Here is a 15789-nt window from a genome sequence, read left to right on the forward strand (position 1 = left end):
CTTCAGGTCCCCAAGATGAAGGTAAAGGTAGATTGAAAGATACCCTCTATTAAGAATGATTTGTAGCAAAGCATCTTCTCCAAGGTGTTCTCTGAAGGTCCTCTGTCTGCTTTCTCTTTCTGCCCCAGCCTTCTTGTATGGTAGCAGTAATGTAGCAGTATTTAATTTATTAAAAACAATTTTTTTAATAGTTTGGGTTCTTGGTTACCAAATCAATAATTTGCTGAGAAATTTGTCTTGGATTGAATGGATATGATTTTGTTAACAGTCATCTCTCTGCTTTAGGACTAATTTGTACCACACTTGTAAGTAGGTGAATAACATTTGCACAACTGTTTATGTAGATAAAAGATCTTAAACAAGAAAATGATCACCTTAATCAAGTTGTCTTATCCCTGAGACAAAGATCACAAGTGAGCAGCGAGGCAAGAGTGAAAGACATTGAAAAAGAAAACAAAATCCTTCATGAAACAGTAACGGAGACAAGTAGCAAACTGAGCAAGCTGGAATTTGAGAAGAAACAATTGCAAAAGGATTTTGACCAGGTTAGAGAAAAAGTGGAAAGAGTGGAAGAGATGGAAAAAGAGCTCCACCGGCTGGAGAGAGAAAATGAACAGCTCACAAAAAAAGCAGCAGCGATGAAAATAGTGACAGAAAAAATGGAAGTTCTTGAGCAGGAGAATGGTGATCTGGAAGTGGAGAATAGGAAATTAAGAAAATCCTTGGACACATTACAAAATATTTCCATCCGTCTTGGTGACCTGGAAAGGGACAACAAGCAATTGGATGAAGAAAATCTGGAGCTTAGAAGAGTGGTAGAGACCATGAGATTTACTAGCGCAAAAATGGCACAAATAGAAGCAGAAAATAAAGATTTGGAGAGGGAGAAAGAGGACTTAAGAAAGAATGTGGAAATGTTAAAAGCAATGAACAAGAAATCAGAGAGGCTGGAGCTAAGCTATCAGAGTATCAGTTCTGAAAACCAGAGACTTCAGCAAATTGTGGAGAACAGCAGTAAAAGGATCCAGGAATTAGAAAAAGAAGTTCAAGGAATGGAGAGTGAAAATCAGGTCCTCCAGAGGAGCCTTGAAGAGCTAAAGGTTTCTGCCAAACGGCTAGAGAGCTTAGAAAAGGAAAACAAAGCCCTTGAACAAGGAATGTCTCAGCTAGAAAAAGACAAAAAAATGCTAGAGAAAGAAACGAAACGGCTTTGGCAGCAAGTGGAGCTGAAAGATGCTATTTTGGATGACAGTACAGTAAAGCTAGCAGTCGCTGAGAAGGAAAACAAGACACTAGAAAAGGAAATTGCTCGATTCAGAGAGTCATCTTGTAAACTGAAAGAGTTTGAAAAGGACAATAAAGACCTCCTAAAGCAAGTTACAATTGATAAGAGAACACTAGCTACACTGAGAGAGGTAAGCAAGTTATTTCTACTGGGTTTGATGGTGCTATTTTTATTTTTTTTTCAGCTCAGTCTAGTACTAAAGGGATATATCTGTCCCACAGGAGATCTTCACAGCCTTAACAACTGTCACTTGAAAGTGTTGCCTTGGAAAGTGGAACATGCCAAGAACTGCATGGTGCAGTTGTGCAGTATCCATTTTGTGTCTCCACAATACAGTCTCTAAATTACATATTTTTTTCATGCAGAATAAAATTTTACAGCAGTTCTTATGCGGTGCCTGTTAACCAAACACTTCGATGCTTTCTCTAACCATGACTACAAAATTATTTGCTAACTTGAGATCTCCAGCAAGGGAGATTGTCTCTTTCAGAACAGGGATGTCTATGTGTCCTCAGGAAGTGCTAGAAATTTCTAGACCTGAGAGTCAAAACCATCCCAAATGACTAACCTAAACCAGCTGCACCAAGATTTTGCTTTACAACTACCTTACAGCATCTTTTCCCAAATGCTTCCCTGCTGGATGAGGGCATGCTAAGCAGCAGTGATCTCTCCCTGTGCCAAGCATTAAGACATTGGCAGTCTGAGGATGTGTGTCCCAGAGCCTGACACTCTTATACATGGCCTATGAGCAGATTCAGATTATTGCAGTTTGCTCTCATTGCCTGTCCTGGCTGCTCTTGTCCTGCCAGCACCAGATTTCCTGTGAAGGACTATTAAAATGGAAGAGGGTTGTGCTGCAGTAGCTCAGTGAAACAGATAAGTTTAGCAAGATTAATACAGTAAGCAATTGCTTACCTCAAGGTTTAGTTTTATTTCAATTTTTGAAGCATTAGTGTAATTTTGAGGAGGAGAAATAAAGTCTGTCAGAGACACTTGAAACAGTCCCAATTTCTGTTTCTATCTGACTTTCCTTAAAAATTACTAAAATAATATAATTTCTGAAAAGGCTGCTCTATAATCTTTCCAGTCTCAGAATTTTGCAGATTTCTGGTGGTGCACACCCATAGAGTAGCCTATCTTTTCTTTAGTTACTTTCTATGGATCCTGCAGAAGGAGTTAATGGATATTGATCTGTTTACAGATCACTAGACTGGCACTGACCTTAACCATATTTTTTACCTTGCCATGTGAATGAATTCATGGCTAAATTTTTGATGTCAGAGGACTATTGAATAACTACGGATTGACAAAGTAATTTTATAAAATTTTATTTTTCATTCTGTTTGATATTCAGGATAATTTTTTTTTATTTAAAAGTTCTTCAGTAGCTTTTTTGTTCTTCACATGTTTAAGAAAACTTTTAGAAACACAAGCAGTGTAGATCTCTATGGTGCATTTGTATTTCAGAGAATTTTGAATGGTAGGGATCTTTGCACTTAGCTATGCCTCAAAAATAATCTGTGCTTTTTAGAAATGCAGGTGGCACTGAGTCTCTCCAGGCCATGTCCACACAGACCACTTTACTGGCACAACAGCAAAGCATTGTCCAAATATACCTTCTGGTACAGCACCACCAAGTTTTCTCCTTGTATGACTTTCTTGCTGGGTTCTGCTTTAGTTTCTTCCCAAAGAAACCTAAATGAAACCAGGCTGCATCAGTAGATACCAGAATAAGTGACCAAGCTCTCATGTCCAGGGCTGTCCTGTCTCTTACTCTACAATGTGGTTACACTTTTGAAATTTTGGGCCGTAATTTACCATATGTGAGAAACTCAGTGCATTATTCACTGCTGACCCTGTTACCAAGTCCCTTGGTAATAACATCATAGCCACAATACCTCAGGAGACTTCATACTGAAGTCCTGTTACTCCTGTGTGCGTGTGCCAGTGCTGGCAGGGCTTTTTGTCCTAGCTGAGAGGTGGAAACTCCCCCTGCTGGTGTCCCCTGCCCTGCACACATCCTCGTGTGGCACAGAGATGGCGTGGTGTCTCCTGGTCTGCACATTCCCTCTTTCAGCAGGCAGGCACAAAGCCAGTGTTGGCAGAAGTAGTTCAGTACAGTGAGCGAAACAAAGGCCAAAAGAAGCATTCTGCAGATTTATTTCAAGTGACCTATAAATAAAACCAATCAGTTTAATTCTGCACTCAGCTGTCACTGATGAAGAATTTTAGCTGACCTACTTGAAACTAGGATTTTATCCAATGAATTTTTCAGTACTCTTAAAAAAATGTATAGTGCTGGATAATTACCACCACCCTTTGCATAGCAACTAATTGTGTTAATGCTGTTTCAGGATTTGGTCCTGGAGAAGCTGAAGAGTCAAAAGTTGTCTAGTGAGCTGGACAAACTGAGCCAGGAACTGGAGAAGATGGGATTGAACAAAGAGTTGCTGCTGGAGGATGATAATGGCAATGATGACACGTAAGGAAACTGCGCTCTTCTAGTCATTCTTTTGACTCAGCCTGACTGAAGCCCTTTGCCTTTCTTTTTGGTTCTCATCTGCCTCCTTGCCATTACCCTTAACAGTTTTGGACATAAACCACATTTTTCTGAGGCAAGCTTGGCAGTATAATGTAAGTTTTGCAAAGCATTTTCTTGAGCGAAAGGAAGAAATGCCACTTTCTGTCTCCATGCTAGTAGTGGTGTTACAGTTCCTTTGTACTCCCCAGCAGAGTAGTTGGGTAGCTATTTCAGTGTGTATTTCTCTTCATGTAGAATGGTGTCTATTAAACAGTGTCTGTCATTACTTCATGTAATTGGTGGTCTAGATACCTGTTAATATAAATATGGATGTTGCCTAAGGAATATCTGGTGGCAAGGAATTCCTTTTTAAGTTCTATAGTAATGAACAGAAAATCCCAATAACCTATGTGTATATTGGCTTCAAGGTAAGACCTGCTTAGAGAAACCTCCCCATCTTGTAGGAATCTTTAAATTGTGGATCTTCCTCCTTGTTAAGAATCTACAAAAGAGCCATTAGAAGAGTTTTCTGTGGTGTAATTATGGGAAAAAGAGAGAAATTAATTTTCTTTCAAGTTATGTAACTCTTTGGTATTTCTGTAGAACCATGCTGGTGTTAATCTCTATTAAAATTGATTGGATTTTCCATAAGTGAATGCCCCAGCTATAATATATCAGTAGTAAACTGCAGCAGTAGAGGAAATAATTTTCCTGAAGAGGCAGGCATGTATAATTTAACATGCAGTGAGATTTGGAACGGGTGAAGGTGAAGTCTGCTGTTTAGATGGTGGCTCATATCCTACTGCCAGACACCTGAAAGCTATTATCATATTTTTCAGAAAATACAAGGTTTTGGAAAGCAAAACTGAATCAGCACTAAAATCAACTCTAGCTGTGAAAGAGGAGAAGATTGCAATGCTGGAAGCTCAAGTGAAAGACTTTCTGAACTTGAACCAGCAGTTACAGAATGACCTAAATATGGTAAGAGCTTAAGTGAATTTTAATTTTCACATTGCAGTTCTGCACATTCATATGCTTGGGGATTTTTTGGTTTGAGGTTTGATTTTTTTTTTTTTTTTTTAATTGAAGAACAGGTTTGCTCTTCTTGTTGCCCTTCCCTATACACATCCTTCCTAAGAACCTTTTTTCCACTGGACTTCCTTTTTTTTTTTCTTTTTTTTTTCTTTTTTTTTTTTTTTTTTTGTCCCTTTCTATGTAATGACACAAAATTCTTGGATTAACTGCTCTTTGTAGATCTGGTTTCCCATGGTTTTTTTCATTGGCATGGCTGTGTTTTTCTGCCTTGTTTAGTGGAGACATAGGCTGAGGAAGACTGCAGTTGAAACATCTCCCCTAAGAACAGCCTGTTTGTTAGGTGACAGTGAGCTTGAGTCTAAAGGCACCTGACTGGAGGCCAAGAGACGTGGATTCTTCCACCTGTCTGTGTCTCAGCTTCCTTCTCTGTGAAGTGGGGTAATGGTTGTTGAATCTCTGAAAGTCTGTACAGTGCAAGAGAGGAGTGACATATCCCATTATTATCAATGCCTTATTCCAGTTCCTTCAGTGTTGAAGGTTGTTGCTTGTTGATTGTGTAGGTAAAGAAGGACTTTGATGCACTCAAGCAGAGTCAGCAGGATGGGCAGTATGCTCAGAAGTCACTGAGGAATTCAGCAGAGAAGCTCATTGCCAACCAGCAAATGAGTGAGAAATTGGAAGCAGGGCACCAAGAGGCTACTACAGAGCTGCTGAAACTGAAGGACAGAGCCATTGAACTGGAAAGGAATGTAAGCCTTCTCCTGTTTCCTCTTAGCTCATAGACTTCTCTTGTGCTCTTGAGTGGGTTGGTGGAAACTGGATTTTTGAGCTTAAAGGAAGCTGGTAGGCTTTCTGGAGCACCCAAGTCTACCAGATTCCTTGGGTGTCTCGTAGGAAAGTGCTTCCTGTGTCTTGTGTCCATCTTGTCCCATCTTTGCAAGGAGTAATCCTGTGTGTTAACATCTGTCCTACCTTTTTTTAATGCTGCAAAGAGGTTTTTTTATGCCTTTGTTGCAGAATGATCATCACTAATTGGTTCTCATCTGTGATAAGACTCCAGATAATCAGGACAGCTGTTTCTTTTCTTCCTGTCACCCCTTCAATGCCATCTCTCTTTCAGAATGCAGCCCTGCATACTGAGAAGCAGCTACTTAAGGAACAGCTAAAGCATTTGGAATCACAGAATGTCTCCTTCAACAATCAGATCCTGACACTACAGAAGCAAAATGTCTTCCTTCAAGAGCATAACACTGCCCTGCAGACACAGACAGCCAAACTTCAGGTTAGAACATCTTTGTGCCTCTGTACCAGGAGGTTGGATTTGATTACAGTAGTGTGGAGGAGATGACAGCCAATAATGAAATGTTTGTGTTGGTAGGCTGATGTAGTGATGGAAAGATGAAGCCCAGGAGGTGGAGCTCCGTTTGAGGTCTGAATATCTCCAAGCTAGAAGGGAAATTGGGTCTGTAGCTAATGTCTGGTAACTACGTTCAGCAAGAAGGTGGTTATTTAGAGAGAATAAATTAAAATTAATATAGCAAAATCCAGATGTGTTATTCCAGAAGCTACACTTCTGAAATAAAAAAAAGCTTTTCTTTTTCGTGTTAATGCTATGCCTGTGAAAGAGCTCAGCAGAAATGGAAAGAGGATGCAAGTCAGCTCCCCTTAGGCGTTGTTGCAATGAGCTCCAGTGACAGTTTTCAGACTTTCAGACCAAATGTCAAAGTTGCCAGTGGAAAAGATACTCATAAAAATTACTTGACTTGAAAAAATGAACTTACTTTGAGAAGATGACGACTTTCGAAGGACAACATTGGATTAACTCTGTTTCTCTTGCATGACTTGCACTTTTCAAGGTTTTCCTCTTGCATGTTCAGAGGTGGAGAGATGGGGGTTTTTTGTTCTCATTAATTGTTTCCTATCTGTAATTGACTTATATAAATTAGTGCACCATCTTTCTACTGAAACCAGACCTGTTAGGAGTACTGTCCACATACACAGTAGCGCAGTTAATGTTTCTGAATTAGGGTGAACTTGAGTTTCATTACTTGTACACAAATACAGAATAACTTTTGACTCTGATCATGATTGTCAGATGCAGTTGAGTTGTAAGTATTCCAGATCATCTTGGTCTTTCGGCTCAAGAGCTTCTGGTAAAACAATGTATTTTCAATTTAGAGGTTATTGTGATAATTTTCATACTACTGACAGCATAGCTTTTTGTGGTGCATACTGCCAGCAGTAATCCCAAAATGATGCCAAACTGTACATCGATGTCTTAAGTTGACAAGGCAGTGTAGGCATTCTTGACTAAATCTATATGGATGTAAGCTGCTAGAAAATATTTGTTGTATGTACCAGGAGATGTGAATAAGTAATACTTTGTACTTGCAAAACTTCAGGTAGAAAATTCAACTCTCAGCTCCCAGAGTGCTTCACTGACGGCCCAGAATACTTTACTGCAAAATCAGCAGACAGCCAAGGAGAACGAGAATGAAAATCTACTGAAACAGAAGGAGCAGCTGAAAGCTGAGTATGAATCATTGCTTCAGGACCATGAACACCTTGCTTCACTGCATGAACGGCAGTCTGCAGAGTATGAAAAGCTAATAAATCAGCACAGCTGCCTGAAAACATTACACAAAACCCTGGATCTGGAGCACAAAGGTCTGCGTGAGAGGTACGCTCACTGCTCAGGGGTATAGTGTAGCGAGAATGTGCCTATGTTACAATTTTAGCCTTAAATGTTGTCTCCAATTACAAACAGGAATTACAAAGTTGTTGCCCTGAAAAAGTGCCTAGTCACTCCTATTGTCATTGGGATATTAGATGAAAATATTTGGAAAATTCTAGATTTTAGATCTCTAAAGGTGGCAGAACAGAGGTGACTCTGGTGATATTCAGCAAACATGGGCTTAGATCTTGGATGCTTTGTCAGAAGTAACTTAAATGCTTCTACTGCATTTAAGGATTTGTGGTATAATGACATACAGCATTAAAAATATTCTCCACTTCTACTGTGTGGAGTCTCTCTCCTTACCATAAAGTCTGCAGGTCACCTATATCTGAGTAGTGTGTACCTTGAGAAATTTCAATCATTGAACCTTGTGACATCCATGTCATGTCAAAGGAGGCTCTCTGAAGGAAGCTATATTGACCTATGAAATAACGATGTATTATTAATTTTCTTGTAGTTCTCATAATCTGTAGCTTTTGCTTCAGGCCCTTCAGTTGAATTAGGAAATCAGTAAACTGTTAATTGTTTCATCTCTAATCACTGTCATTTTCTGACAATTGTGCATGGATTGAACAATATATATAATATACTACTATAAAAATGCTGCTCTGCCTACCTCTCAGTCTCTTATATTTTTCAGTGATTTTCCTCAAAACACTTTTATTTAGATTTAATTTCTGTGCAAGATCATGAGTTGGGTTCAGAGCAGCTTAGTGGTGATCCTTGATGGTGACTAAAAACTGGTGCTAAACTTTTCTTCCCGAAAGACTAAGGAGCTGGCAAGTACAATATGTGCTAGATTTTTATAAAGTACAGAAGTAAACTATTGTGATTAAAATATCCACTGAGGCTGTGTGACAGGACAGCTGCTTGGCTGTCAACTAAATGAGCTGTAAGTGATTACACAGACACTGTTCCTGCTTACCAAGTCTTTCTCAGACTGATTAATGGTTCTCATTGATTCAGGCTTTGCTTGAGATTACTACACTTCAGTGTGTTAAGGCAATTTGCTGTGTTCTTTGCTTGATGAGTACCAAACACTAAGCAGCTCTAGCCTAAGGAAAAAGTGTTTTTCAAAAGCATAGGTTATCTATAGAGGTGGGTGCTTGGTGCGCTGTAATCATTAACAGTTTGGACTCTCTTTCTGAGATGTGACTCCTGGTGAGAGGTGTTGCAGGGGAGCAGATGGTGGCCTTCTCTATATTCAAAACAAGTTGAGTTTGGCAGTACTAAGTGTGCAGTATCCTCCTCAGCAGATCAGTCTTAAAAGATGCTTATCAAGGTGATTTGTCCAAGGACTCCATTTGGCTGTCAGGAAAAAAGCCACAAGCTACTTTTTTAGTGCATGTTTTGTTCTCCCTCCATCATATGCTACTGAGGGAGCAGAAGGGAGAAAGAGTAACATAAGAAAAGTTTTCTTACACCTCTTCTTTTTAACTAAGGTATTTGACTGCTAAGATGGGATATTTCACTTTCAAGTTCAGCTAGAATGCACCACCAGCTAAATTTTCCCCTGAGCAGCTCAGTGCAACCAAGAAGTTTTCTTGTGTGGTGTTTAGGAGATGGATTTTGCCTGTCACAACTCCAAGGTGATTGGTTTTCCTCAGCTGGTGATAGCATTGTAATAAGAGTTCTCTTGCTTAAGGCCTGATTACACTTCCACACAAAGCTATGACTGCAGCTTGTCTAGGAAGATCCACAGCGACTTTAGTTAGTTTGTGCACATCCAACAATATGTATAGCCAAGGTCCCAAAGGTTTGTGTAGTTCACTCTGCTGCATTCTAACCACAGAATATTTTCTGCACCTGAGCAAACTTCATTAAACCTCTTTTAGTTCTGTCTGCACATATTAACACTGCAGTGGAGATTTAATAATGGGTTGTTTGTAACTGCAGTGAAATGGTCTGTCATAGCCCAGCAAACCACAGATGTGTGGGTTTGGCTCAGCAAGAAGAGAAGAGTTAGTATGTTAGGGTCATTTACCATTAATAGCAGTTTTTTGACTTTGAGGTGTCTGTCTGACTGTCTCAGTGAACACAGAAAGGCTGGCTTCTTCTGCATTTTTGAAACTGCTTTACATATTGCATGTTACTAAGGGAAGGTAATAATTTTGTAGCTACAGATGATTAACAGATCTCTGAGCATTTCTTTGTGGCTTAGTCTGGAGAAGTCTAATCCTGCAGAGACCCTGGGAAAAGAATCCCTGCTTTGTAGGGTTACATATTACAGGGAGTTGTATTATTATATTACCGGGGTGCCTGGTAGTTATTTTTCTGGGTTCCTTTTGTCACACTTCTTATCATAGCTGAACATCATCTTAAGTTGTCTCAGTCTCAAATATCTAGCCATAGTATTTCTCTTCAAAAAGCAGGAGAAAGAATAAAAGTCAAAAGGAGTAAAGAGGACTACATTTCCTCAGTCCTAGGAATGGATTGTGTCACAGCCAAAATGAATTCTATATGCATGTATAAGAAAATCTTTTTGAAACTCTTCTGTCGAAAAGCCTGATGCCTTAAAAAGTGAACTGAACATGAGTGTTGAATAACCTACAGGAAAGGTAACCTGGTCCCTGGTGGTAGAGATTGCACAGATTGAGCTCAAATTGTAAACTCCAGGCTGAATTTGTACTACAAGAAGATTTTGCCTGAGGATTTCATTAGGACAAAATCATTTCATCAGACATGAACAGTCATTTCCAGTTTTGCAGACAGTCTCTCTCCTCTTTCCTACCTCTCACCTAACAACTAGGGGAGCAGCTGTGGTCTACCTCAGGCTCAGTGTGGCAGCCTGTGGTGGTGGGCTGGCTGGTAACACTGGACCAGTATCCTCCTCCTCTCTAAGGAGCCCTCTTTAAAACATAGAGGAGTTGGAAAAAAATGAACAGAGTAGCCCTACATACAGAGACAGCAAAAGAATTTACAGTGCAATTTCTGCAGAGACAGCCATGGTAATCTCTGCCAAAGGACTGACTGGAGTTTGTGTTCTCAGACTCTGCATTGGCACACAGTTTGTCTAAAATGCTTCTTGGAGCTGGATGTGAAACCTTCCTCTGCTTTCAGGTTCTTCCATTTGTTGTATGGACATTGAATTTGAAATGTCCCAGAGCTGAATGAAGCAAGAAAACAAATAAATAAGGTTAATTAAACTCTACTGCTGTTACTGGGAATGAGTAGCATAAAGCAGCTTCTGTCTAGGAGACAGGTACTTTCCTGTGTGGCCCTTCAATGGACTGGAATTTGGGACAGGCTGTAATTTGACCCTGGGATGAATGGAATGGTAGCCTGAAAGAAAAACAAGTTGGCAGGAGTAAGTGTATTTGGTGCTGTCTGCTGGTTTTGGTTTTGTTTTGAAGTTTTCATGGCTGCAGAGTAACTGCTCTGCATTCATCTCTGCTGGCATGAGAGTCACAGAAAGATGCTTGTTCTCTTTAGCTTTTTAAGCAATGCTGCGTTTTCGGCCTAGATTCTCTTTTAAAAGTGCTTGGAAGAGTATTTCTCCATTTTTGATACAGATATATGTGATAGTTTGGAGAAATACCCTTTTATTACAGTGACCAAAAATTGTGCTGATGACTTTGGACATTTACTGCACCAGTGGCCCCAGTGGCCTCTGCTGGTGTGTGTGGGCACAGAGAGATTCTGACAGAAGCCACCAGAGGGGAAAAAAGATCTGGGAACAGCTTGCTGCCTCAGTCCACCTCGTTCTTCTCAGTTTTCTGGGTGCAGGTGGTGTTGCACCTCAGGGAGGCTGAGCATGCCTAATCCATGTCTGTGCTAAATATCAGGGAAGTTGTTCCACACCTCGGTTATTTTAGCATTCTAGAGATCAAAATTAAAGAGAAGGCTGATGGCATCAGCCCTCTCTCTCTCCCCATCTCCCTGCTCTGAATGGTTTATGCACAAGTTATATAAACCAGGTAATAGTGGAAGCCTGGATGCGAGCACTGGTTTTGCTCTTGGTTTTTTCACTAATGAGCAAATAGAGCAACTCAAGCAGGTGAGGCAGTCTCTGCTTAAAGGTGTTTTGCTGTCAACTCACTGATACCTCATCATCTGCCTGAAATATGCAGGAGATCAGTAGATGTGCAGGATGCTATTACCAATGCATATAACCTAATATGGATTAGGTGGCTACCTAACAAACCCTTGCTCATTGCACTGTTTTCCTCTTGCTTTTTGGGAGTTACTTTCTAGTTGCCACTGTCAGTTATTTGTGACTGGGATTCTTGTTAGTGGTGTAGTTTCCACTTATTTTGCAGAATCTCATGCTCTTACTGAATGACCAGAATTTGAAATTGAAGTAAGATTCTGACAATTGTGTTTCAGTTTCCTTAAAATATGCTTTTCTTTTTCTTTTTTTTTTTTTTCCTGAAGTCTTCTCTGCTGACTTGTATACAAGTTGAATTTTCATGCAGAGTGTTGAATTCTTCAGCTTAGAAGCTTAATCACATAAATGTGGATGAAATAAATAAAGCCAGAAAAAAAGATGTGTTCTAATCATTGTGATATTACCTATTAAAAATATTAACCCAGAGAAAGAAAAATGTTTAAATGAAAGCTGAGTGTATGCTATTCTTCCTTTTGCAGATACAACAGTTTAACAAAACACAAGGCAGAATTGGAGGAGTTGGAATTAGTTTTAAAAAGTGAGAGAGAGGTTCTGCAACAAGAGAGAAGATCAAATGCAATAACCACTGGGGAAAATCAGAAGCTGAGGGAGGAACTGGACAGGTATGGTTTCTTTGCTAAATTGTTATATATATATCAATTAAAAGTCAATTATGCAAAACATGTATGTTTTGCCTTTGCTCTGAAGTGCCTTCATATAACGTGTCTGTTCTTTTCTCTCTATTTTGTTATTGTTGATTTGGTAATTTTTACTTGTTAAAGATTGTCAGCTTCATGAATACTGTCAACCAATACTGTTAATTTGTGATCAGACCTGGGACCTTGGCTCATACAAAATAAACTTCTACATGTGGTTGGTTCAGTTCAAAAGCATTTTCTGCAGTGAATTGTTTGCAAGCACTTGCCTTTAGGTAGAAAAATGCCTAAAGGCAAGTGCTCAAGCCCCCAAATTATACTGGCTTTTTTCCCCTTGTGCAGCACTGGTTTGTGGTTTTTACACAATATGATTTTAGCTCCGAGTTACCATTGTTTATTTTCTGCTGCCCAGAGAAAATTGCCATTCCTGTTATTAAAAGCAGTCTTAGAGACTCTTGATCAGTGGGTAGCTGTTAACTTAGGGCAGAGCCCCCCTTTTGAGAGCCGTACCCAAAGTCCTCCTTGTAACCTTGTTCATACTACAAAGGTGTTTTGACAATCTCTTTGGTACGAATAAGGATCCAAGACCATATCAAGTTAAAGCAATGTCAGGTTGAATCATATTTAAAAATCACATTTTAAGTTGAGCTACAGTTGTTCAAGTGTACTTGAGAACAGTACAGGGCTCTCGAGAGGTTTTCTCAAGTTTGCTGTTCCTAATTCATTTTCCTAGGGACAAAGATGTTGCATAATGTTGATTGCAGGGCTGGCTTATCTGTCAGCAGATACAGAATTTAATCTGTTCATTTAGTTATTTAATGTTATGCCTTCATGATTTGTAGACGTTTTTAGATTTACCTAAAAGTGTAAAAGAATGCCACAGTATCTTCTTACAACACCACAGTGTTTGACACTTCAGGGCACTTAAATGCTCATATTTCATGCATCAGGATAAAAAAATAACATGTGAGTTTTCTTTATTTGTGCCACATAGAGCTGTCTTTATATCCCAATGCTCTTAAATACATTGTGCCTCAGAAATTTGTAGTATGTTTCTTACATATTGAAGAAATGGCAGTTTTATTTTTCATGTATTTTCCTTTCAGTTATTTTGTAAATTTGAATTTTTTTTGTAATGTTACCACTACTTCTTAAAATTGTATTGAATGCTTAGAATAAAAATGTCCTTAGGAGTGACTCTTTGGAACTATGCTTGATTTAGTGAGAGCTGCAAACTGATGGTGTGGTCTTTGAATGGGAGGTCATTTCTGGGAAGTGTCCTTCATGGGCTGTCTTCTTCGTGTTTAGGGTGAATTTTTTGCACAACCAACTAAAGGCAGAGTATGAAGGGCTCCATTCACACACTAAAGAGCTGAAAACTTCCTTGAACAACTCTCAGCTGGAGTTGAATCGCTGGCAAGCTCGCTATGATGAGCTGAAAGAACAGCACCAATCCATGGATATCTCTCTGACCAAGCTGGATAACCACTGTGAGGTGAGTAGCTGTGAATACCCAGCTACTGCTGCTTTTGGGTTAGAGAGCCGCCATACATGGTGTGAAGCTTTGGACCTGCTGTATATAGAAGGTTAAACTATGAAACAGCACCCCCATATAGTTTGAAGTGTATCGTTTTTATTTTAGGTTGCAATGCTATTGTGTTATCTTGATTATGGTGCACTCCAGGGAAGCCAGATGAAGAGGAAAGATTAATTTGTCTTGTTTAATAGCTCCTGTCCCGTCTAAAGGGAAATCTGGAAGAAGAAAACCATCATCTCCTGAGTCAGATTCAGATGCTGAGCCAGCAGAATCAGATGTTATTGGAGCAGAACATGGAGAGCAAGGAGCAGTATCATGAAGAACAGAAACAGTACATGTAAGAAAAAAGAGATTTGAATTGTGAAACCTTAAGTAATCTAAACAAATGCAGAATACAAATAATGTATCAGGACTAGAAGAGCAGGCAGTGGAATGATAGGTCTTCTTGATATCTATTGGAAAAGGGGATGTTTGGTAGGAGATAAGTGTAATGGAAGAGCCCAAAATGTTTCCACATTGCCTTACTGCAAAGGGTTGCTTACAAAACACCTGGGCAAACACAGCTCTTTTCAAATAATACAGGTGAACCTATGTGGAAAATACAGTTAGAAAAGATGGAATGCTAAACCCAGTGGTACTTCTCAAAGAAGAGGAGGCTGGGAAAGAGTTTTAAGGTTTTGGAAAACAGCCAAGTTGCAACAAAAATATAGTCTTATTAGAGTTATTTTGTATTTAGGTTCCTGAGAATAGGAAATACTCATACCCCTCTTGCATTTTTCATTTGCATTTCAAGAAATACCTGCTTTCATGTTGTTTTTAAGGATACAGACATCAACATACATGGACATTGCTGTGTCCTTCATGCCCAGGTTGAAGTGAGCTGTCCTATTTAAAGATACACTGTGTGTTTACAAAGAATCTTGTTTTCACTGCAGTGAATTTCTCTTGTAGGTTTGAAAGAAGGAAGAAAAATGTTTGTAACCCCAAGAATTTTAGTTTAAGCACATCAGGATGATGTAGGAGTTACTGAGTTGAGTTTTATGGCACTACTGGCTTATATAATTGAAGTGTTAGAAATAGTTTGCTGAAATAGGTTGAATACAGTCCAGATGTTCTCTGATCTGTTTATCCTGGTGTCTGACTGTTCTTTGATGGAGGTACATTTGCCTTACTACTTGAATGAAAATAAGATTTGCCAACTTCCCTGTGTAGGTTAACAAAATAATCAGTAAGAACCACAGTTAGTCTTAACACCCACCAAACAAAATCTGCCTGAGATATTAGTTTGCAATCTTGCACCACCATCTACTGTTGTTTTTTCACCTTTCATGCTTTTTTGCACAAAAATCACCCATCAGCATGGTTGGTAGGCTTTTGCATTTGCCCTCTCCAAACAGACTGTGAATCCTGAAGGTTCAGGAGAGGAAGGTATTTCAGTCTCTTTCTTCTCTTGGTGGCTTTTGGTCTTCAGTTTTTTGATTATGCTTAATTTCATACAGATGACTCAGAATATGCTTTCCCTCCTCACAGTGATAAATTGAATGCCTTAAGAAGACATAAGGAAAAGCTTGAAGAGAAGATAATGGACCAGTACAAGTTCCATGATCCTGCTCCAAAAAAGTAGGTTCCACATGGATTCAGTTCTGCTGTACACATCAGTGAGGGCAAGAAAGGGCTCTCCATAACTGGGGATAACAGAAACTTCATCTGAATTAAGGGTAGTGTCGTCTCCACTTGTCTCTTCCCTCTTACTCTGCAAAATATTATTTGAAGCAGCAGGTTGTGCCAATGTACAGAGCCTGATGTGGGACCCTCTGTATTAATACAGGAATCTGAACCTCCCAAAACAATTGGGAAAGAACCACTTTGCTCCCTGTATGGTGACTAAGCAGCACTAGGAGCTTTCAGAG

At 39.4% G+C, this 15789-nt stretch overlaps 1 protein-coding gene across 1 annotated transcript in view; it reads left to right on the plus strand.

Moving 5' to 3' along the window:
- Positions 1-15789, plus strand: part of CCDC88C (coiled-coil domain containing 88C) — a 94976-nt gene that overhangs the window by 67420 nt on the left and 11767 nt on the right. Inside the window, exons 15-24 of the mRNA XM_084208149.1 lie at positions 345-1415; positions 3640-3767; positions 4646-4787; positions 5402-5590; positions 5962-6123; positions 7244-7521; positions 12166-12309; positions 13651-13837; positions 14071-14216; positions 15410-15499. Of these exons, the coding sequence (XP_084064275.1) occupies positions 345-1415; positions 3640-3767; positions 4646-4787; positions 5402-5590; positions 5962-6123; positions 7244-7521; positions 12166-12309; positions 13651-13837; positions 14071-14216; positions 15410-15499 (2537 nt within the window). The remainder of the gene's footprint in view (positions 1-344; positions 1416-3639; positions 3768-4645; positions 4788-5401; positions 5591-5961; positions 6124-7243; positions 7522-12165; positions 12310-13650; positions 13838-14070; positions 14217-15409; positions 15500-15789) is intronic.

This window comes from Fringilla coelebs, assembly GCF_963513975.1.
Source record: "Fringilla coelebs genome assembly, chromosome: 6".
Lineage (NCBI taxonomy): Eukaryota > Metazoa > Chordata > Aves > Passeriformes > Fringillidae > Fringilla > Fringilla coelebs.